This window comes from Schistosoma mansoni, assembly GCF_000237925.1.
Source record: "Schistosoma mansoni, WGS project CABG00000000 data, supercontig 0129, strain Puerto Rico, whole genome shotgun sequence".
In the NCBI taxonomy this organism is placed as follows: Eukaryota; Metazoa; Platyhelminthes; class Trematoda; order Strigeidida; family Schistosomatidae; genus Schistosoma; species Schistosoma mansoni.
Window position 1 is genome coordinate 684391 of NW_017386036.1, and position 25555 is coordinate 709945.

Consider the following 25555-nt stretch of genomic DNA (forward strand, 5'->3'; position numbering starts at 1 on the left):
ATTTATTCACTTCTTGTCTTCCCTTAGATTTAAAGTTATCTAGCATTTCTTTATGCACGAATCCATTCTCTCCTTTGGAATTATATCATACCTAGTCTTTCTCATCATTACGGACACATTACTCCTACTATGTTAGGGCTTATCTTACTGATTATATTTTACTGTGTTAATGTAACACGACAAATCTGACTGGTTTACAAGTGCCAGATTCTACGTTGGGCGCTGACTGGCATAGTATTGTCATGGAATTCCACATTATATATTCAAAGTACGAAATAAAGTTTGGTTTTCTGCACAAACCGTCTTTTCATCATCACTAGCTGGTGAAATCTGAAAGTGTTTTTAAGGTAAATTTCCATAAAGACTAATTAAGGAGTGATGAACATACGTGGCGCCTATAAAACTGGAAGTATGAACGAGCTTTTATTGACTTAAACCATTTACGCGGCGAGACTATAATTTATGGACGAATAAGACTTAAGAGCTAACTCATTCACTTGGCTAAATAGTTTTGGCATTATAGCTTATGTAAGTTCGTGATGAAAACCCCAAACCTAATCCCTAACCCTGACTACCAACTGTAAATATTAATCAGAATTCCTCACACTGGTCTATAACCCTCATTTAGCCGTAGCATGTAGATGAGCATTTTCAAGGTCTTTTCAGCCCCACTCAAAAGTCGTTCACAAATTATAGTCCCAACCGATTCCGACTTTTTATTCTTAATTACCATGTGGATGTGTCCCATAAAGCAAACGAAGATAAGGTTTCTACATCGATATAACAGATGTTGTTTCGAAGCCTACACTTCGAAAAATTATTACAGGAACACTTTAGGCCTCAAAGACATAAAAAAGTATGGGCGAAAGCATTGCAGAAGTATCTAAACAGATCTTAGGAACGTCAAAACTATGCACTAACAGCTTATTGGTGTTACTGCATACCAATATTAAATTTGTAAGTGGATTTTCTAGTTTATCCACGAGGTAAACAGCACTCATTGTTGAAGCCTACAATTAGGTTATTTTCACCCTCCTTGAACCAAAATATCCGTAAATAAAACACTCAGTTCTTCACATTAATTAGGACGGCTTAAACTGCTAACACCATATAAGCTTTAGCTTGATTATGGGTTGACTAGACTCCAGATAAAAAAATATCAAAGGAACAGTGGCTTTTATATGGATATTTTTACACATGCACATACGCTACGTTAACAGCTGCCTTGAACACAAAACGAAATTGCCGCCAGAAGATACGGTCCTCAGTAATAAGGATAGGAGGTCTATTGATCTATATTAATCCTTGCAGTTTGTAACACTGTGAAGATCCAATCTCGTTTTGAATATATTAAAAGAAGCTGCTGATATTATGGGTTCTGATAGAGAATTCCAGTAATTCACTAGACGTAGACGATTTGATCTCGGTTTTAGAACTTCCTTCGAATGTCCTCCCAAATGAACAGTCATAGACGGAAGGAAAAGATAAGGCATATTAATACCAAGGTCATCGTTTAGTATACTATAATTCAATATTAGATCATCCCTTATTCTGGGGTAAGACAACGAAAATAAGTTAAGCTGTTTCAGTCTGTCTTCATAAGATAGGCCACAGAGACCTCTTACCATTTCGGTCCCTCGTTGTTGAACTCCTTACAGCATATACACCTCATACTTGAAACAAGGACTCGCCACTTGAATCCTATATTCCAAATGTGGTCTCGCGAAAGTCGAGTATGATAATCTATCAATTCGTCATCGAAAAGGCCTACGAATAATCCATAATACCCTGTAGTCTTTTGCAGCACTATCCTTACAGTTACTAGTAGTTTTGAAATCATTGCTTAGTATGACTTAAATCTTTACGGTTTATTACTTTGGATAACAGGAATCTACGTAATGAGTAGTGATACGAATCATCATAGTTATTGAATTGCATCACCACACTCTTGTTAGAATTCACTTCGAGTGACCGTTCATCCATCCATGCCACCAATGAGTTGAGATCATCCTGTATTACTATTATATCTGACGTGCTGTATATGGGTCTCCAAACCTTTATGTCATCGGCGGAGATAAGAATGGATGACCTCGCCACAGTTGATAAATCATTTACATAAAGTAAAAAGAGAATTGTGCCTTGGGGAACCCCACTTTTTACAGGTTCCCAAGACGATGAAGCTCCATTTGCTCTTACTTTTTGCCTCCTGTCATGTAGAAAGTCACTTATCCAGTCTATGACCGTATAATTAATTCCAAAAATTTCCAGTTTTAATTTGAGATCAGAATGGGAGACCTTATCAAAGGCTTTACTCAGATCAATGAAAATTACATCTACAGGAACATTTCGGTATTTTGCCCCAACCCAATCTTCTCTCGTCATGAGCAGACTTGTCAAACATCATAGAACTTTCCGAAAACAATGCTATTCCCTGGATAAAACATGACGCCCTTCCACATAGCTTATAGCAGCCATTCGAATAATTTTTTCCATCAGTTTTACAACTGAACTGGTTAAGCTAACGGGCCGATGGTTACTAACTAAATCTCTACTCCCCGCATTATACACCGGACTAATTATTGCATCTTTCCAGTCTCCTGACAGTCTGGACTGCCGCGGAGACATATCAAACAGTATAGCTATATGACATTAAATAGGAATAATATATATTTGTAAAATCTCAGCGAATGAATTTGTAGTAAATCCAACGTTTCGCCTGGCAATCTGGTCCAAGCTTTTTCAAGGAATTATAATCAAACATCAAAATTGTCGAATATAAACAGGTACATGGTTCTTCGTTTCATTGTACACTGAATAGGTCATCCAATCAACGTTAAAAATGTCTAAACTAGGTATGTGTATTAGTGTGTAAGAGATGTGTGATGTGAAATGATAAGTGTGTTAAGATAACATACTGTATAGAAAACGTAAGTGGTGAGGGGAGAAATTACATTCACACTATATATTGTCTCTTATCGGTGAATTTATAAGGAAGCATACAATTTGTAATATATGACATGAATCATATCTGTCGCAGCATGTACAACATGAAGATAAATAAACAAAATAAAAATAATAAAAGGGTGAGATTTGAAGAGTGTAAATTTTTTTTAAAAAACTGTATGTATGTGTCATTTTTAATGTTCCAGTGAATTGTTTAACAATTCCGATAAGACAACTGATTGGAATCATTGAAAGCAATTGTTGTCATTTAGATAATACGAAATAGATAAAAACGTTAAGGAGTTCAGGTTTTTACTTATTAATGATTAGCTGCCATGGCACTGCTAATTGTATTCCATCCCTCCTATTAATATTGTTAGGATTAGCCCAAATGTATAGGGCTTCAGCTGTTTGTCTTTCCTTGTAAGAATTGAAATCTTTTTGAAGGATTTTTGTGTGAACGAAATCAATTGTATGACCCGATTCTATCGAGTGTAATGCTATCACTGATTTGTTCTCTAGTTTCCTTACATCATCTGAGGATTTAGGAATGTTTTTCAAACATTGTTTGTGTTCCTTCACCCTCACATTCAGTTGTCTTGATGTTTCACCTACATACGTTGCATTACAGTCACTACATTTGATTTCATAGACACAATTTTGTTGTTCTTCTTTGTGAATTGGATCTTTAATTCTTACTAACTTTGATCTTAGGGTATTGTCTGTTCGAAAAAATACTCTTATATTTTGATTATTTAAGATTCTTCTAATATCTTCTGAAATACCTTTCCGATATGGGATCACCACTGTGTTAACCCATTCCTTTTTCTGTAATCTTTTTGTATTATCCATACCGTCATTTCTTTCATTCTTAATTATTCTTTTAATAAAATCTTTTGGATAATTGTTCATCATTAGGCTAGATGTAATTAAATTTATTTTCTTTTTCATATCGTTTGGTTCAGTGACAAGTTTTTGAGCTCTTGTAATCATATTTTTGACCACCGTTCAGCAATTACATCCGATAGGGCTTCTATAATCCTAAAATGAATATCATCGAGACCTCTAGACTTATCAGGTTTGGGATTCTGAACCTGTCTTAAGACAGCCCATTAACAACCCGCCACCATCCCAATTATTAGTTGGTCGTTTCTCATTACTGATAGAAAACACCTTACTGAAATATTCCGATAAAGCTTCAGGTTTTTCGGCATCATTCCTTGCCAATATTAACAGATTTTCCTGTATCGAAAGTGATGGGATTCCATTGCTTCTCTGAGTTCGCCTTTTCATATGCGAGAATAACAGTCTCAGACTATATTTACAATCCCTAATCAATTATTTTTCATACGACCGTCTAGTCTTACCAATTAACGCCTAACAAGCATTCCTAATCTTACAAAAACTGGATTTGTACTATTCTAAGCCAGTAGAGATGAACATATTCCAGTGCTTTTCCCTACGTCTAAGAAGTTTCTTGACTTGTTTAATTATTCATGGTAGACTATTATTCGGTCTACATGGTACCAGTTATGATATGAACGAAGACGTGACTGAAATAAACTTGCCTTTAAATATATACCATGCTTCTTCAACTGATGAGCTAGTATCTACTGACCAATCTGTCTTGGAAGCACACTCCTGAATGGCTGATATGTAAGCTCTCCGTAAATTTGGGCGAGGCTTAACCTGATCGTATATCATGTCACTGGCTATAAATGTGAATGACAAAACAGCGTAATCACTATTCACTAACAATGGAAGAATATATAGGTTGGCAATATCCTCAGTCGCATGAGTGATTACCAAGTCCAACAGAGAAGAACCTTCGTTTACACCAAAACGTGTGGGTTTAGATACATGCTGTACTAATGCATGCCCCATCACTGTTACCAGGAACATACTATCAAAAGAGTTTATAGATCCTTCCGTGGTCATTTCAGTCAAACCGATGTAAGGCACATTAAAGTCTCCTAATATCAAGCATCTGTTATTTACACTTCATAGCTGAATGTGCTTTAAAACAAAGTCGTCAGCTAAGCAGATTGGGCTGCGATAAATGACACCGAGTACAAATGTACAATATCCGATAGCGAGCTCACAGCTAATGACTTCACAAGTTCCACTACTATGGGATTCGCAAACAGAGGAGCGGATATTTATATTATTGCAATGTATAAAAGGACGACACCTCCCTTCCTGCATCTATGTCTATCACTTCTTAGGCAGTGGTATCCGGATAATTCTGGAGTGATGTTGAAGTCATAGACTAACCAAGTTTCTGTCATAGCTACAATGAGTGGCCCTAACTTTTCCACTAATGCTCATAGTTCATAGAATGTATTTCTTAGACTACGAGCATTGGCATATAAAACTCCTAGGGAGAACGACCTATCCACACATGCCTTGGTAGCATTCGATTCCAAGACCTGACTATCCGAAAACCCACTAATCGGAGATTATCCTCCCCGTTTTGTCGACGGTTTTCTAGTTCAGCCAATGCCGTCTTCCTTTTTATTCTATCCTCAAGAGACATATCAGGTCTTACTCGAATGTCGACACTGTCATGACTACGAGCGCTACTTAACAGAGGATCACGTTGTTCCTCCGAACGTAGGATTACCTTAAGGAGTCTTTATGGTCGGAGTTCAGCACTATCGTCGGTTCTTTTACCTATTCTCATCGAATTTTGACTTGAACTGCTTTAGATTTATCTGGTAAGATGCTACGGATAAATTCGTTGACCTTTCCCAAATTATAGGCGTGTCTAATTTGGGAATCAGGATCGTTTGACTTTATCAAATTACTCACAATATTATTCGATGAGATCGAATTCTTCTCAGCCATGCCAAGGTGGAGTTCTGTCTTACTATCGAACTTTGGTACTGTATTTTATGACTCAGAACGAGAGTTCACCAATGACTTGTCAACCAAATGTGTACCGCTTATAGCTTTTTTCTTTTCACTTCTTTTTCTCCATACTGCCATCCACTTTCCATCAATCTGGACATCCGTACAGGGACTGTTAAGGACGGTGATGGTTTTATCCGTGTCTTCAATTTCTACAGTGGGCAATATCTTCGTGTTAAAGGTGGTTTCCCACTTGGTAACTACTGAATTCTAAGTCATTCAGATAATTTCTCTAAATCGTTTTGAAGCTTTTCATATCTTGACGTTGAATGGTTCAAATAGTTCAATCGGTTCTGGACGGAATAAAAGAATCATTCGTTTAATGGGTTTCCGTATCTAGTAGCAGTGGATCGCCGATGCCCCGAGGTAAGAACCTAGGTATATTTAACGGTAAATCATAGTGGGATACTGTCCTTAGCCTTTAGTAATACGTCACGTTTTCTCTTGGAGGGCTCCTGGAAAGTATCTTGGATTATTTCAGCTGGCAGAGAATTACAGCATTTGACTACCCTGAAGAAGTGTAAGGTGCTTATACAGTCCGTTTTGTCATGTTCTGTCTTCACTTTTTGGGTGTTATTCTTAATGTTTGTGTTGGGACTAAGCTTAAGTAGGTGTTTAAGGGTATATGAAGAAGTGGTAAAGATACTGTAAGCCATCGGAAGGTCACCACTAAGACGCCTGTAATCTAATGGGCAAAAGTTCAGTGATTGGAGGCGCTTTTCGCAAGGCTCGAATTTGAGTCCCCAAACTGATTTCGTGGCTCGCCGTTGGATACGTTCCAATGTATCCTTATCCTTTTTGGAGTGAGGGGGAAATACTATGCATATGTACTCTAAATAGGGACTAATAAAACCACTGAAGATTATGCGGAAAATTCTTCCATCGAACTGGCCGAAAATGCCCTTCAACGTTGCCAATACAAAAATTGCTCGAAAGGCATTTTTGTCTCAGTTGGTGCAAGACTTCAAATCGCAGAATACCAGCACTCCTAGATCTTTTTACTTCGGATACCACTATATGAGTGTTATCTAAGTTGTATTCGTAGTCTGCAACATGTCTTAGATGGACTACTTTACACTTTGAAGTGTTAAAGGTAAGTCCGTTGTTATCGGCTCAACTTTGATGACAAGTCAGAGCATCCTGAAGTGCCGGTTTATCATATTGGTTACGTACTTCTTTCCAGAGTTTCACATCATCAGAGAAAAGTAATAAATCTGACGATACCTGCTGTGAAACTCCGTTTATATAAACTAATAAAAGAAGAGGTCCTAGTACTGAACCTTGGAGGAACCCAATATGAAATTCCATAGCCTAAGAGAAAGTGGAGTTTACCCTGACATTAAAGTGTCGATTTTTTAGATATGAGGTTAGCCAACCAATTAAAGGTGATTTGATACCTAATCGCTTTGGCATTTTGATAAGACATATATGGTTGATCCTATCAAAGGCCTTTGAAAAGCCAAGGTAAATGACGTCAACCTTTCCCTTGCAATCAAGGATGGTTGTCAATCTGTCCACGCGGTCAGCAGGTTGGTTATAGAAGAGTGATCTTTTCTGAAACCATTCCGTTGGGGTGAAAAGAAGTTTATGGATAATAAAGAGTCGTCTATACCGCCATATATCAGCGACTCCATAGTTCTTGAGTGTATAGAGAGAAGTGCTATCGGTCGGTAGCACTTCAAGGTTCCCTGCGTCGACCTCCTTTGAAAATTGGTATGATTTGAGCCAGCTTCCAAATTTGGGGTTATGTGCCTCGGCCTAACGAATGTGAGAACATCAAGCTAAGCGATGTCATTAAGATTGAAGCTGCTTCCCTCAGTATAGTAGAATGGACCGTATCCGTACCAGGAGAAGTGTCTTGCTCCAGGTTCTGAAGTTTTTAGTACACCAAATCAGCGCTCCTGTTCACTTCTGAAAGTCCTGCGAAGATGTGGATGAAGCGCTCATCAATACAGTTAGTGTAGGTCGGTTGAAATATCAGAAAGTATCGTTCTGACAGAAGGTAGGCGGTGTCACCGTTGTTGTTGATCGGTCCATTAAGACTTAGCAGCTGAGATCTTCAGTTTTGGCTTGTCAAAGAGAGGCTGCATAACGGGATAAGCTTTTCGGATTGGAGAAAAATTTATCAATAACCTTTACCTGGTGCTGAAGCCTGTCTTCTCTTATTGCTTTTGTGTATGCGTTCCTTATTTGTTTTCATTGTCTGTATGTACTGTTGTTACCAGCTTGTTTGTATTATGAACAGCGGTGCCTTCAGCGGCTTAGCAAGCGAAGAGTGACGTTCTTGACAACTGTAGGTTGCTTGCAGATTGCTGGAGTAACAGACTTCTTTTTAGCATATAAGATCGTGTACAGTAAGAAACCTCAATGACCATCCACACCAAACTGAGGGTGAACTTCCCAGTCCACTTGATGCAGATTGTTCTGCAAAACTGGCATATCTAACCGTTCGAAATTTCATTGTCTGTTGTTCTTAGGATGTCTGAGCTCATTTTATCTGATAAGACTGAAGACTATGATAGCATGATCACTTTTAGCCAGGTGGACCAAGATTGAGAGGTTGTTAATTAGGAATTCCTCATTTGTAAATATACAGTTCCAATCTTCTTTTGTTCTTGATCCCTACATCATACGGTCTATCCGGATGCATGTGGATTCCATTTGACAACCGTCGTCTATTGGCACGAAATGCTTCGAGGCCAGCAGCCGCCATATGGGTGGACGAGGAGGTTATCTTCACTAGCTGTGGCTTAGAACCCTCGTTCTTCTTGGCTAATCACACCACTTCTTGAGCTTCAAGGATTGCGCTATGAATTTTCACCCGAGAATATCAGGGTCTGCGTAGTCAGGGTTCATGTCTTCTGAGAAACTTTACACAGTGATAGCTTTCTGTGAGTCTCGCAAGACTCATTGGGGATGGTCCTGGTGAAATTACGCTAGGAATATGATAGATTAGGCAGCATTCTTACATCCCCTTCTGATTCCAGCAGGTGGTTCGCCAGCAGAACATGCTCTACGTCGGCAGTGTTGATGAACGGTATGCTTAGGCGATTTTAGCGTTTGGATTCCCTCGAGTGAACCGTGTAACGGTCAGTAGTTTAATTTCGGATAGCTTGAGCTTCCAACACTTCTCAGAGCATCCTGTTATTTTTAACCCGCATACCAAGAGGAAGGTCGAATATGTCTTTTGGGTTCATGATGATGAAAGAATCATCTCGGACCATCATCGTCTTCCCAGATTTTCTGATAAATTGAGGTGGGAGTCCTATTTGTTTGACAGGTGAATTTCGTTTAAGATTGTCGTGCTATTTGTTTACTGGTTGTACAATCCTAGGGGTAGATTACATGGTCAAATCACTAGCTGACTTCACTACAAGACATAAGCAGTTCCGAGTTTTTATGGTAACATTCGATCCTTTTTAACTTTGCTGATGAGCGCCCAAACACCCACAAAATGTCTGGGGACTACAGTTGCATTTGGGGAGCCTGTGCTAAGAGAGTCTAACATCGTTGATGTTATGATTGTAATGAGCTTCAGAATATGCTCACTAGTGTCGACGCGTATTCTATCACCACAAATGTTGTCAAGGTCCCCATTTTTTACTTTACTAAGCGTCTTTGTTTATCCGTCTTGGGGCTGTCTTTTTCGGATTTGTTGACAACCTTTTTTTACAGACCTGTCAAGAGAGTAAGGATGTTGTTCGGCAAGTTCCCTGAGTTTATGATGCATGTCCCGAATACTCACTAGCGATCTGACTTGCCAAGTCTACTGTAACCAGTTACTGAAAGATTTGTGCATGCTTCGAGAAACCAACCGTTGTATTTGTCATACTGCATGACACGTGTGACAAAAAACGGCATCCTGACCGCTGGCATGAGTTCTTCATGACCATGGTGTTATGAGATATATCCTAGTGAGTTTGCAACTGTAAGCAAACGAAAAAAGAGTACGCGTAAAGCAGGTAAAAATCCGGTAGGATATACTACAACTAGCCTTGACGTGGAAAACTGTAAGAACTGAATATTAAGCTTAGGGAAAACCACACTTAACTATAAAATTGGGCAAAACTCGAAAAGAAAAGTAATCTACCGAACGTTAAGCTCAGGACAGATTCCCCAGCTAAAAAACTACGAGTTCACCTATACTCTTTGTTAACACTCAACTAGGAAGTCTTCAATCCACACTAATAAATTGCCTCCAATCCTGATGTCACATCTTAGATAACAGCCGGTTGTGAAGATCCTTCTCAAAAGCCATACCAAGTTCAGTGAAGGATGGATCTATGCACAGCGTTTGGTCAATAAAAGTACACCAAATTTCACGGGCTACTAATTAGTTTGTGGGACATGTTTAACCTGTTTTAAAGCCATTCTGCCTTTCGGAAGGAATCTGGTTTTCGTCCAGACCAAAAAGTGGTACACAATACTGTGAATTCTTTTTATTTCATGGTTTCTCATCAGCTACTTACAACCATAAATGTAATGAACATTAGCACTGAAGTCAGATATAATGTTAAATAATCGACATAGATGAACGAAAAGTATTAGAACGACAAAATGCTATTAATGATAATTATATATGTGGAAAAGCACGTTAGAGGTCATTTTTGAATCTGAATTCGGCAAACATAAGGGATAGGTGGCACAATAATCAAATAAAGCAAGGAGACAGATACGGTTGTAAGAAGCTGATGAGAAACCACGAAATGAAATGAATTTATGTTATTCTGTATCAATGTATCCTGACTTTATTCACAAACACTAATAGAACCAATTGTTTGAAAATTCCACTTGATACTTAGACAACTTCCGAATATTTTTTCTAAAATTTCAACGAGCGCGCAGGTTAGGCTCACTGGTCCGTAGTCCTTAGGTTTCTGTCTCAAACCTTTTTTGAAGATAGATAGAAAGAATTTTACCTAACCGCCGAAACGTCCATGTACCACCGGATGAAATGGATGACTTAGCGCACACACACAATACCCTGCCACTACTAAAAGATTTTGATAGTTTAGTAGTGGGGTGGAATATCGCGGTTAGGTATTCAAAGCGATGGAGACAGCTAAACTGCCCAGTTAATCCCTTCTGGCGTCGATGGATGAACGAGTGCATCCCGTTTCTGAAACTGAGACAGAAGCGGTTTCACGGACACAGAAACTTAAGGAAAGTTAACGTGGTGCTTGTGGATAACGACACCAACACTCGCGGTTCACAGACAATGGGATGGTCTCGTAAGTACTAGATAGATGAAGATGGCCTAATAAGAACAGTGATGGTACATAGAGAAGAATGGGTAGTAACGAGAGATGTGCTGAAGCTTTGTCTTGTGGTGGGAACCGGAAGCTGAAGGTCACGATGTGAAAAATTGTAGGAATCCTTTCAGATAGATATCTGGTCTTCTCTCGAACTCTTGTTTACTAACAATTCCTTTTGTGGTTTAGTGCGTTAGTTTACGTTAGTTCGATAGAGACTCTGGTTTCATTGTTCAGTCTACTAAGGACTCTGAGCGTATAGTATCATTTATATCTGCTTTCCAAACATCTGGTTCAGCTTCGGCTGAGTCGTCCTCGTTACTGACAAATATATTGAAATCAAGGACTGGAAATGTATGGTTACCCCTACTTAGGGATGGCATATGGTGGACTTTTGAGATGTCATCCTCACAATAGGTGAATATGGGATGTACCATGGGTACATTAAAGTCTCCTTGGGTTAAACATCGACCAAGTGTTGAAACCGTCCAGCAAGACTTCGTCACCTTACAATTTAGACTTAAGCAGAACAAGCTAATCGGCAGCTTTTCAGCCCTGCAGTTCAAGAGGCAACTTACCAATTTCCATGTTTCATTCTCTCGGGATATTATATCAATAACGACAAATTGGACAGTGCTTCTAATGAATACAACTTGGCTTTTTTTTAGGTTCCTGGATTCTGTAGGCTCATACGAATGTGAAAATTTCGAAATCAATTTCTTTATTGTCTACAGAATGCATCACTCTAGTTTCTGTGATAGTGATTGCACCCGGCTCGATGGAACCTCTCTGTCCACTTAGCACCGATCGCTCGTTGATCAAGCTCCAATCAATTCTGTAACAGATTCAAAGACTATTTATATGGTTCTGTGGTAAAATCAAAGTGGCTTCTTTGTCGAAGCCTAATCATTCGAGCCAGTGTAGACCAGGTTGTTTACTTCAACTTTCCTCCCTATGTCATGTTGGCGATAGTTTATTTATAAGATCTTACTCAACGAGTATCGTTTTTTGGAAGTCATGAATATAGGACCCTTCAGGACTGAAACATATATTGGTAAAATGGCAGCAATAAAAGATACAGTCGATGTCTCGGATTTGATAGAATTAGAAAACACTGACCAACGATTTTCCTCTGATGAAAAATCAGAGGGATAGACGGCGAAAAGGTTAGCGATGATTGGTATGCACATGATTTCGGTTCGCTAACAGTCAGTGTAACGCACAGCTTCTAAACTGTTTACGAGTTCGCGCTTGTTGAGATTGACTCAGATATCCCTTCGAAGGTTATCTAGAGCCAAACGTATGACTGATTAGTCGGGATAAGGGGACTTATGAGCATTTTGATCAATCTCACTTCCATACTACTTCAGTTAGTCCCTCCATAAGAGTCAGTTACGATCGAATAACTAAATGTTCTCCATCGAAACCAAGAGATAACTGGCGACCCACATCCTACGACGGCGATTGCATCTGAATGTGACAGTCCTTAAGTGTATCACTTATATACCCGTTCTGCTCATAAATTCCGATGTCATTACATACATTCCACGCCGCACTCTAACTGTCAGCTCTTATTTGCATGTTTTTATGGGAATGTAAATAAAGTCGCCTCTATGTTACATTTTGTGTGATAAAAACTTGCAGCATTTACGTAGATATAGAGCTGCAATTTTTGACAAATTTATCTGTAAATTTACAGCATCTTTTGGCCCAGATTTCACTAGATACATTTGTTCTGTGCTTGATTTCAGTTTTCAGTCCTACCATTGCTACCACATAGCTTCTTACTGACTATCTTGTTTCCGTCTTCGACAGTGTACTTCACTGATTGTCAAATTAAGTGACCATATTCTTGACTGATTCTTCCTGACTGACCAAATTAGTTACGGCAAAAATGCACGAGCCACATTTGTTGCTTGTTGGACCCTTGCGTTGCCGTTTTAAACTCTGATCACTCACATGAGTAAACTGACAAGTGACTATTTACCCTTCGAGGAAATTTAAGTGATCTAAAATACCTCTTGGTGAATTTGGATCGTGCAGACCTGTTTATTAACTATTCAGGCGCTGATTATCTGTGCTTTTTATGTATATTTTAGTGTATTATTAGTACTACTTGGTTACCGATTTACTATATCTTTTGTTACTTGTCTCGGTGGGTGCATAATGTATATATTAGGGCGTATTTATGAGCTCAATCAAGGGTTCTAGGGGTTAAAGAAGTTATACTTACTCCGCCATACCGGTAAGTTATGACAGCCATACTTTATACTACTTCGACGAACAAAAATTTAAAGTCATTTTAGTTACACTACAATTATTTCCGTTTTCAATGACTTGCTATGGTTAAACACGGTATTCAATGAAAACCATTATTTGTCTTGTAGCACAATTATAAATGGCATCCCGAGTTGTATTGTAATTAGAGGAATTTATTGATAAATTGTTTGGGTCAGGCTGCCAGAATGTCCCGAAAACAATCTTCATATTGCAACGGATAAACTGCAAATGCAGGAAGACCAAAAAGAAAGATAACTCATCAAGATACCAAAGGAAGGAGATGTCTTTAAGTGTAAGAACAATGGAGGCATCACATTACCATCAGTACCAGTAAGAGTTTCAACAGAGTGCTTTCGAACTGAAGGAAAAATTCAGTCGAAGTTAACAGGTTGAATGCCTTAAGGACCGGTTGTGCACAAACGAAATCACGACAATATGATAGTCACTAGGCCATAGAGTAAGCGAAACCGAAAAGAGACAAGCGAGAAATCAGCAATCTTCCAAAGCTGGACGGAAAAATTGAGAAAATTAGTAGCCAACGTCACCGATATTGATGGACCTGGCACCAAAAACAATGAAGATTGTCTATAACTCAGTATACGGCTTTACTCTTGACAACACCTCTTGTTATGACATCCTCTCATTCACTAACCCAAGGTGCAGTCCCAGATGACTGGAAGCTCTCATCCACCACAAACTTTCTAAGGCGACCGATTCAATGAACCTTCAAGCTGCTGACTGGCGGAACTTCTTTTGCTACTTGCAAATATTATGGAATCTTTGGTATATGACGACCTACGTGACCACCTGTTATCTGCGAACTATTTGACTCCGACAGAATGGTTTTAGGTAGGGCCATTCCATTAACATCAATCTGCTGACTGTAGAGAATATGTCGCTGCGACTCTCCTTAACAAGGGGTGAGTGGATGTGATATGTCTTGATTTCTCAAAAGCTGTCTACGAGGCCGATCATGCATGTTGTATGAATAGTCTGAAACTGATAGATAACAAGTCACTCTTCATAAACCGTTTCGGGCCATATCATAATGATCTGCTTTTTAATATTAGGGTAAACTTTATATTTTCTAAGGTTAAGGAATATCCTGGTAAGATCTCAGGGTTCAAAACTAAGACCGCATCTGTTTTTAACGACCTTCCTTTGCAAGTGCCGTCAGTTATTGCTCTTCTCTGAAGATCTTAAACTTTGGAGAGGAGTTTGTAAGCACGATGATAAGTTGGGGCTTCAGGATGATCTGACTAGACTTTATAATTGGGTAATAACAACTAACATACTTACAACATTACAAACTTCAAAGTTGTTTAAATGATAGACGTTGCAGGCTACATATACAACTTAGGTGACTTCTTTTTAAAGTCTTTCCAGGTTGAAAAAGACTCAGATCTTGGTCCCTCATGTTATAAAGACTTAAGGTGACTGTGATAAGAATGTTTCTAGAGGAAATCTTTCATTAGCAACCCCGAAGTAAATGTTTTACCAGCATAACTTTTCGCCTAATTTTACCCGTTTTATCAGCCTTCATTTAAAGTACGGAAATATAGTGTTTCCTGTTTCACACCAGAAGTATAAGAACACTGAAAAGTTTCCAAAAGCAGAACACTTAGTCCTTTCAAAGCCTTAAATCCAAAATTTTTAAATAGCGCATGAAATCACTGGATCTTGACCCATTAGACTACATAAAACTCAGAGGCGACCCACTCTTTACGAGCAGTAGAGTCCTAGAATTCTCTAACGACTGAGGTGGTCTGTGGAACTATCGAAGAGTCTATTATGATGCAATTTGATTTATCCTCAAGGATTGACGTCTACATTGCAACATAATTTACAAATATTTCCATCTTTCTTGTTAAATATACCTAGATCTTCACCAGGATATATCGGTTGTCCATTGCTACTAAACACGAAAGCTCGTTAGGCGAAAGCTGTAGTGGCATTGGTTTCTAACCGCATGATCTTCAAGGCTAAAAAGAAGATTCACTATCAACATGTAACACTAGGAAAAGATCAACAATGATCAACTTGAAAACAGTGGATTTAATTGATCGGGTGGCATGGCTCAGCCTTGCATGTGTTGTCGTTCTTGTGTAACTTACCTCTTTTTTTCATATTAAATATATTTTTCCATCCCCAGACTAAATGTGTTCTTTAGAAACGCCAAACATTATACTACTGATTGGTACATTGTGACAAGTCAGAATAGACAATGATGTGGCTTCCAAGTGAAATCGTATAGATTAGGTCGTCACATCACGACAAATATACAAGTTTGCGATTATGTCTTTTATTAGGGTAGCACTAATAACGAAGTAAACCATAGTTTTACAAAGCTTTCATTCCTCCCGCAACCGTATGAACCACTCGAAGTGAGATAATTATTTAGATGATCGCGGACTAGCTTCTCACTTGAAATAGCGGTGGTGGCCACTTTACCAAGCATTCAAATGCTTTGGCGAGATGTTTAGAATATTTTTAACATATCGTATCTCCGAACCCGAGGCCATCGCATAATGGAATTCTGTATCCTTAATAACGATTTGGGTGTCGAGATGTTTTGTTTTTTGCTCACTCCAGAGCTAACCATCTCTAAGGTCATATCTGTGGTCTCATAGACTTAGAGGGGGTTTCGTTTTTCTCATCGAGTAGCCAGTGTCCGCGACGCCTTACCTGAACAGGTGTTATCAGCCCCATCATTGAACATTATCAATGAAAAACCCGGCATCCAGTGGAAAGTAAGCTGAAAGGATTACCAAAGGTCTACCAACCTACTATCTTTATTACTGAAGACTGAATAATTAACTGATAATTATATTGGAGATCGTCTGGGAAGCGGTAACTTGAATGCTTGTTGTACGTCCAGCTACACGTATGTCTTTGTCAAGTTATCGCGTCTATTCTATGTACATTCTCTGATCTGGTTGCAAAGTAGTCATCACCCACTCCCAAAAAGCCTTGTTTTTTATTAGTTTTTAAATGTTTTTCATTCTTTAGGCCGTGGGACTTTGTATGAAAAATTTCCAATATCGATTGTAGACAAATTAAGTAGTACTTCAACAAACATTGATTTTATCTGCTTTTAAACTGTACAAACATGCCTGGGAATGACCTGTCTGATATGTTCAATAACATCCCTCCTGTCACTCGTTATTGGTTCTCGGGGACAATATTATTTTCACTTCTCGGTAAATTTAATGTTATTGATCCCATGCGTATGATTTTGTTGTGGAACAGAATGTATTCCCACTTCGAGGTTTGCTGTTTATATAGTTCACTACTTTATAGATATGGAGACCAATCACAGCATTGTTGTTCTATCCAGTATCTCCATCAACTGGATTTCACTTCCTAATCAATCTGTACTTCTTGTATTCATACTCCTCTCGATTAGAAAATGGTTAGTTTATTTGATCTTAACCTTATTTTCAGGTATGTTCCTCGGACGCACTGCAGATTATGTATTTATGTTTTTGTTCACTTGGTTAGCACTGGTGGTATCCTTTACCTGTAGTCCTATTTTGTTATTCTGACGAAATTTTTAAGTAACAAACTGTTATACAATGACATTTCATGTTTTAAGTCGACGTAATGGACGTAAGACCGGTTTTTCCCTTTGAACCTGTATCGTTCTTCTTGTTTGAAAGTAATCGGTAATTGCTTCGAAGTTGGACCCACCGATCTGCATAAAGATAACTTTGATCATATGTCTCATACTTCGTCTTACTGGTTAGCTAGTGAGTTTAGTTGGGATTATAACGTTTGTGAGAATGAGTGTTTCCTGCCTGAACTATAAGTAGTAAGTCCCAATGAAGCGTGCGTCTCCGTCGTTAGTTGCTGAACCGTGACAGTTGAATTAAATGTTGAACTCTCGCAGTTTATTTGGATTGGCCCCAATCAATGGTTGTGAAGTATAATTTATAGGGTTCCTAATAAAAGTTAGTCGTTCAACATTACAAATTGCGTATTGGTTGTGAAAATATTTGTTAACGTTCACAATATTTTCTTAACTGATCAACAGATTGTTAGTTTCTTGGCTTCATTTTACGTAAGTTAAATCCCAGGTTTTGCTTGTCATAATTTTGTTAGTTCATATTTCACTTATAGTCATAAGACCTTTTAGTCTATTTGATCTTAAAATATATTGTTTATTACATAAATGTAATGACATGTGAACGACAATACTTTTTAGTATGGGGATATGTGGAGATTGTAGTATTGCAGTATCTCGACTGTAGCTGCTGCCTTGACATGGTGGTCGGGCTTGTCTATTGTAATGACTCAACCGAGCTATATTGGCTGGAACATATGTTCCTGTAGGTTCTACCATGCCAGGCAGGTCGATTGGAGAACGGTAAGTCTAATAGCAGCAACTCAAGGTCTGAGGGCAAGTCTTACTACTGACTGTAGACGGATGTGACAGCAGTAAGGTGTTTCCCTCGGACAACAAGCATCTGCAGCGATGCTGCCTTCTTAAAAAGGAGGAAGGGGCTAGAAAAGGTCGACCCTAAAAATGTCACGCCTCACATTACCTCACGGATTTCCGTCTCTGGCGGTAACGCCCTTTAAAGAACGGAGCTAACACGTCAAATACCTCCCACAAAAAGGCCGTGCGTGACAGGCCTCAATCAGTTGTCCCTTGAGCTCTGCGGTCACGCTCCAGAGCGGTTAAGACCAACACTAATCCAACTTCCTTTTCAGGTCTCTCAAGAAATACCCTTCCACGGTGTGGGCAGCCGGGAAGTGATATTAACCCTCAGACCCGTAACAGCATACGAGACCAAGTTGGTCACATTCAAATCCTTCCTACACCTTCTAATAACTCTCTTATCTCCACGACTAACCCTTCTCACGTCCCTTTATCACCTCGCATCGCTAGGGCAAACGATTCGAGTACACGGAACGTTATTCTTGGTCTCCTGAAACCACGCTTTAAATTACATGTGCCAAATAAAACAACACTTAAATTACTAGTGTTCGACTACAGATGTCTTTGAACAGCTGTTTGTTTATTTTCAGACCACCGAGTTGACAATTCTGAGGGTGTGCATAGGGCACTAGGTAAATAAGGCAGATCCATTAATAGAGTAGTGAACCTTCACCAAATGCCCTGGTACGATCGAAAGTGGGGAGGCCACCCTACCTCTCGAAATGCTCTCACGCGGTCACGCGTATACAGCTACTTCCAGGAAAGTCCTACTCACTATCTTCTCACTGTAGGGGTGTTGTTTACGAAATGAGAGGACGAAAAGCGAATGTTCGGCGCTTTAACCGGGTTGGTGGACATAGAGAGTCTATCTAGGGGAGTTGGAAACCTCTGATTCCAAACCAATGGTGCACATGGGCTCCAATATCCTGAGGGAACAAATGGCGTATGAACCAATTATTAGGTCACCGGCTACCATGGGACTGCATTTGCTAACGTTGTTCGACTGCCTTGTGGATTAGACCACTAGGTCAAAGGCTCGGGGTGTGGTCCCCTAAGAAAACCACCTGCTTCGGTCTGGGCATCCGGGCAGTATCATAGCTCTCACACAAATCAAATGAGATTTGTGTGGCGCATATGTATCTGGTGCTCCTTTGTACCAATATTTATGTGCTTAAATAAAATAATAAAATGATAGATAGCTTTTCTGAGTACTAACTATGAATCAATAGTTCTTTATTATGTATGACGTGAACTTAAGTTAATTATAGAAAACAAATTCAGCCAAAAAGTCTTACAGTTATCACAACATTATGCTATGTAGTAATTTTTACTGAAATGTTCTCCATAAAACTAGGTGCTTCTGGAGCCAATGGTACTGACAGTGCTTTATATATGGAGTCAATTAAATCGTGATGTTATTGTTCAATTTTGGTTTGGTATGCAATTCAAAGCAATGTACTTTCCGTGGGTCTTGGTAATATTTAACTTAATAGTGCGTGGAAGGTTAGTCTGGGTTTGTTTTATAACTGAAATTTTATTTGTAACTGCAGTGCGATGATGGAACTGGTTGGGATAATCGTTGGACATCTTTACTACTTTTTCGTTTTCCAGTATCCACAAGAGTATGGTGGTCAAGCTATATTAAAGACTCCTGGATTTCTGTAAGTAATTTTTTCCATATGGATACTGTATGTAATGTTCACCTTAATTCATATAGTTGTCACTATATGATTAGTAATGTTAAATTCAAATTATTGGTACACAGATAGTGTGCATTAGATGAGGAAATTGGTGAATAGTATGCTTTGAACATCAAAATTTAACGAATTCCGCATGTTCATTTTCAGTCCTTTCACTCATAAAGAACATTCGACACAAGGAGGCAGTGAGTACGGAAGTAGATAATTTTAAGATGCGTTATTGATCTCTTATATTTATTTGTTCGCATCATCATTCATGATTCTCTAATGAAAGATGACCTGATGTGTACCAGAAATCTTAATATTTCGCATCAGTAGTAACCTTCAGCTCTCTTGGAAATAACCATTCTCTTAAAAGTCCAGCCAACAGTAAAATAAGATTATTTTTCTAGACGTATATAAACAGTGTGAAGCCAGTTTAAATTGTGTAATACTTGTCGAAATCACAAAATACGAAGATAGCAACCGAGCAATTGCACTGGCGTCAATAAGGGAAATGCACGCGCTGTTTTCCAAACAAGTCACGTTTTGTAATACACACACATGATGAGTAAGTACGATCTAAAATCCTAATGTCTCAATTGTACGTCTCACTATTGTTGTTGGAAACCTCTTTTCTATATTATTTAGACTTGCTGAGTCATTTACGTATTAGTACTTAGCCATCTGAATGATTGAATAAATATTGTGCTCGAGTTCGATATACTTTAGATCGACTGATTCTTGTTGATCTGTTTTGAATTCAAAACATTTTTTTGACGTGTGCATAAGATTGAAACTGTTTTAAGCGATACCACTTAGTAAACAGAAAAATTTTCGGAAATGCCAGATATCATGTTATTAAACATAAAGTATAGCTAACCCCACACAACTTATCAAAATCCGATGATTTAACCGTACCTTATACGAATGAATATCAGTTACCATTGTATGAATATCCAAACATACCTAATGCACATAACTAACATGTCTATCAAAGATTAATAGTCCTTCAATCATTAGTTTGCTGGATTCACATTATTTCTCCCACTTATCAGGATAGTTTCAAATACAAGGTTTCACTTCAATTTAACACCAGGTAATTATTTTGTTATTTGTTCCTATCTTTGTTTGAATAGAAGTTGTATTAAGTACTCCAAGATTGAAATCAGTGTAATATTTTCGTTTCACAGATACAGACTATTCCCAAACCAAAGAGGTATTACAACTGGTTTTGGAGAAGCCCCACGCGCAAGACAACCAATTACATCTACGGGAAGATTTCCTGGACACGGCCAGGTTTTGGGAAACGATGAATAAGGCTCATTTCTTTCCTTGACTAATCTGTATATCAGAGTAAATTGAATAAAAAGAACTTACTAATCTTCAATCTATTGCTGGTACTGGTTAAGGGAAAAGTAACAGTCAGTATGTTGCAAATATCCTGTTTATATAGGTTCAGACTTGCAAAAGGTATAACATATATATAAGTAATACTCTCTAGAGAACTTCTATATCATATCCAAAAAACATACACAAGGATTGGAGTTTGTTAAATTTACTTGTTGGCGTAAGATTAGTGGCTATATTCTTGATACACTAACTTTTACTCCCAAAACATTTGACAGCCATATCAATTTTATGCTGGTTATAGTCGAAAAATGATATTGAAGTATTTATTTTGAAAGCTGAATGCTCCAACGAAGGGTACAGATTTTCAAGCTTACACAACCAAATCGAATAATGTAGCTTGTTCAGAAAGTAGACTGTGATTTCACATATTTTTTCTGACCAAAACAACTTCATGAGCTAACGTAAGTGCCTTCAGATTGCTTTTGTTATCCGAGTTTGCTTGGAAAGTGACAGCCTTACGAACACTTGACAAGAGTTTATGAGCACTTAGTAGCTCAGACTTCTAGCTATGGTTATTAGCAGCTGTCTCATCTCTGGAACTATTAACCAGTATAAAGGGTACATCCCCTTTAAATGATGGGCACAAGATAACTACTGAAGGAGCTTCGTCGTGCCGAAAGCCGTTTTTCTACTCTATTCGGCCTTAATTACTAAGTTGTGAGAACACAATACTTCGGTTTCACCTGACCTGTGGTCGATAAAAGTACAGCTGGAGACAGACAGGACAGTTTGTACCTTTAAAATGCCTGTTTCTAGATAGCGCACAAACAATTGGAATCTGATCCAATGTCCTGATTTTGTCTTTAAGCATCCCGAGTACTCCATTATGATCTTCGGTCTTCAGATAAACGGAGGATGAATGGAACCGGTTGTAAGATGAAATATCGCTCTAGAATCCTGTATTCCAGTCTCACAGACATTGCACACTCCATAACAATGGGCTCTGAAGTCCCGTGTCACTGTTCGATTTAACATAAAAGCCTATAAGAAAATTTTCTGCTAAAAAGCTAAATTATTAAGTTGTTTGCCAAGTTTTCTTTGTATTAACTATGTTCTTCATATAAGTTGGAATATGCTGAGCATTGTATTGGCTGCTAGAAATGTTTCATTATCATTAGAAAAGCTCGCCATCTCCACAGCCTAGTTAATTCTGAAACCCCACCCTGGCACTTTTTTTTAGCTCTCTGAACCTCGCGGTTCATACTATGGGAACTTATCGATGTCCTAGGTAGCTAAATTGGACGTTAATGACAGAACGGACTTGGCTCCGCTTCAATGTGTCAACCACAAGGACAGATCATCGTTCCCAATGGTAACACCTATGTTTAGAATGCCTAAAGTGTACGACTTTGGAGTCTTAACTCAGTTGGCTTATGGAATATCATTGTCTGATACAAGACTGCCAAAAAACAGGTTATGTACGACCTGGAACTGTGTAAACAATAACTGCATTGATTGTTTCATCAATTCCTTCAGGTTCCTTCTTTTAGGATTATAGAAACGTCGAAAACTATTACTGCAAAATGATAATTCGCAAACTTAACTGTCTTTCATATTTATTTATTTAAACACATATATATTGGTACAAAAGGGCACCAGATACATATGCGCCACACAAAATAATGAAAGAAGGAAGAGAAGGGATGAAAAGATAAGGCGGACTGAAATGTACAACCAGAAGACTCTTTCAGTCAACGAAGTTATCGCCACTCTGTATGAAGAAAGTAGAAGGTTACAGCAGGATCGCCACTCGCTTCTATTCTGAGCCATATCTGATAACGTCTCTAGCCACTGTGTTGCACCATCTCTCGGACCCCAACCAGGAAGTCGTGAAGAACCAACAGAAGCTAGCCCTTTGCAGCTTTCTTTCATGCCACGACACCATGTCATACACTGACCTCCTCTCCGCTTTTTCCAACCAGTCCTAGGGTCGGCAAATAATGCACGGCGTGGAAGTCTCTGAGACGACATTTGTAAAACATGTCCAAGCCACCGAAGTCGGTGTTTCAAGATGGTGACACCAATTGAATTATCGTCTCTGCGCCCGAACACACGATGCCGAACCTCTGCATTACTAACATGGTGTTGCCACTGTATGTCAGCTTTGCCCGATTTCATTACGTAACAGCCTTCGTTTGTGGTCAAACTCACGGTCACCCGGAGTAGATCGACGGGCTTCCATCAGTTGTAAGGAGCCAGAAGAAACCCAGTGCTTGTAAGCGGGACGTTTCACGAAGCCGCAAGCGGCTTTACTCGCCATTTTCATGGCGTCGTGAAGATGCAACCAATGCTCATCTATACTTTTCGGTGGGATGGTAGCTAGCCTAGAGGCTAGCTCCGCTCGATACTTACTTGCAACAGATGTTGCAGCCAGTTTACTAACATCGATCCGTTGGTGGTGGTCAATCCTTCGGCCACTGAAAAGTAAGGTGAGATTGGCGCAGACCAGGGCATGATCAGACTCCAGATAGGTACTCCAAAAGGAGCGGCAGTCTTGTACACAACCACGCCAGCGGTAGCTGATCGCGATGTGATCAATCTGAGTCCAGGCTTGAGATGCAGAGGGAGGACGCCAGGTGGCACACCGGCGATGACTGTGCCGGAAGTTAGTGCTGGCCAGAAACAGGTTGTGGTCTGTGCACAGTTGCAGCAAACGGTCCCCGTTATCTGTCCTGCGACCAACAAGTCCCCATCGGCCACCTAAACGACTCTCTTCTGTGCCTAGACGCCCGACCTGAGCATTCAAGTCTTCGGCTAATACTACAATATCTGTCGAACGCGCTTTCTGGAGAAGAACTGTTAACTGGTGGTAAAACTCATCCTTGATTGCATCCGGGCTGCAATCTGTCGGGGCATAGGCGGAGATGACGAAAAGACACCGTTTCTCACGCCGGTTTCTTCTTACTTTGATGGAACTTTCTAATCTAACAGCACATAACCGACTGTTAGATAGACAGCAAACATCAACATTAAGACTTTCTAAAGACATAGCCAGCCCCATCTGTTGTCCGATCTGCATTAGTGTGCGAACGTTGAAGGAAGCCAGCTTGAACGGCGTACGTGGTTTCAGAAAGACTGCTTCAGTATTCGTAATCGGTGGAAGCATTCACTTTCAACCAGACAGTGACTGGAGATCGTTTAGATAGGACAGATTTTCCACCATGGGCGAGCTGCTGCATAAGTTGAAAAGTAAGGTTACACAAATTGGGGATAAAAGGAGGTGAGTTAGCGATATGGTAAATAATAATAATAATAAAGGTAATAATAATGTAAATTGTCTTGCTTTTAGTATGAGCAGGGATATTATCGTCAATAGAGTTCATCATTTCATTTATTTGTGTGTGGGCTGTGATACTGCCCGGGTGCCCAAACCGAAGCAGGTGGTTTTCTTAGGGGGCCACACCCCGAGCCTTTGACCTAAAGGTCTGATCCACAAGGCAGTGGAGCATCGTGAGGAGATGCAGTCCCATGGTAGCCGTTGACCAATGACAGGTTCTTCCGCCATTCGTTCCATCAGGATACTGGAGTCCATGTGCACCATTGGTTTGGAATCAGGGTTTTCCAACTCCCCTAGGTGGACCCTCCGTGTCCACCAATCCGGTTATAGCGCCGGACATTCGCTTTTCGTCCTCTCAATTTCGTAAACAACACCCGTGGTGTGAGAAGGCAGTGAGTAGGACTTCCCTGGCAGAGGCTATATATTCGCTGGCCATGTGAGAGCATTTCGAGAGGGAGAGTAGACTCTCCCTACTCTCGGTCGTACCAGGGCATTTGGTGGCACTTTCTTATATCATATGGAGTTCTGTTTGTAGCTCCAGAAAGTTAAAACCCACCTAGTACAAATATACGACTCTTCTAAATAGGGAACAACATCCTATTGCCGTCGATATCTCTCAAATCCATGATAATTTTTGTACGGAACTACCACCGTATTACTGTCAATAAGTCAATGCAGTAAACTAGACTAGACTAATTTTAGTATTGGCAGCAGTTTCCTTGTACTTGTCTTCGGGTTACAACTAGTGTTAGAAGAGCTACACACGCAAAGTAGTTAGAGTGAATTCGAACCCGAAAAATTGGTCAGCTGCTCAGCACCTACAAAATTGTTTAACAATGTATGATTTTGCTAGAGAAGTAAAATCAAAATCAGAAGGCACATATTAGGTCAGATTTCACTGAAACTGGAAGCGATACTGTTATGATTTTTCTAACATACGAAATCCTACATCTTTACAACTAAGAAGAGAACACCTAGATTTGACAGTTCAAAAGCAAAGTACTTTAGCACTGTGATGATATTTTCTAATTGAACCAATATATTAAACGGCACTACTGATAACTAAAAGATGAACGATTTATCTGATGATCGAAGTTTGTAAGTGAAACTCAACTAAACACCCACAACACAAAACTCAGGTATAAACCTAACTTCCATAATCTGTGTTAACATTCGCATGTAAGCCAAGTTAATGGAAAAAAATCTAAGTAAGCCAATTTGTATAATTATGGCCCCATAAATAGGGAAGAGGCCATTAAAAACGAATTAATTGCAAGATTTGCATACGATTAGATTAAATTTAAAGACAACAAAGATTCAAATTTAAATGAGATCAAAAGAAATCAAAGAAGCACAAAAG

At 39.2% G+C, this 25555-nt stretch overlaps 1 protein-coding gene across 2 annotated transcripts; it reads left to right on the forward strand.

Annotated features, from left to right (window-relative positions):
* Positions 1 to 16246: 16246 nt before the first annotated feature.
* On the forward strand, positions 16247 to 20893 carry Smp_059350.1 (der1-like protein, derlin; the record flags this gene model as incomplete). Of its 2 annotated transcripts, none has more annotated exons than XM_018792761.1 (7): positions 16247 to 16269; positions 16395 to 16653; positions 16686 to 16797; positions 16830 to 16894; positions 17419 to 17445; positions 19181 to 19329; positions 19377 to 20893. In XM_018792761.1, the coding sequence occupies 6 exons, from the start codon at positions 16495 to 16497 to the stop codon at positions 19489 to 19491; spliced, it is 627 nt and encodes a 208-aa protein (XP_018644272.1). In that variant the 3' UTR covers positions 19492 to 20893. The 2 variants fall into 2 exon arrangements, with proteins under 2 accessions (XP_018644272.1, XP_018644271.1); XM_018792760.1 differs by lacking the exon at positions 16247 to 16269 and having other exon boundaries at positions 16495 to 16653; positions 19377 to 19487; positions 20699 to 20893.
* Positions 20894 to 25555: the final 4662 nt, after the last annotated feature.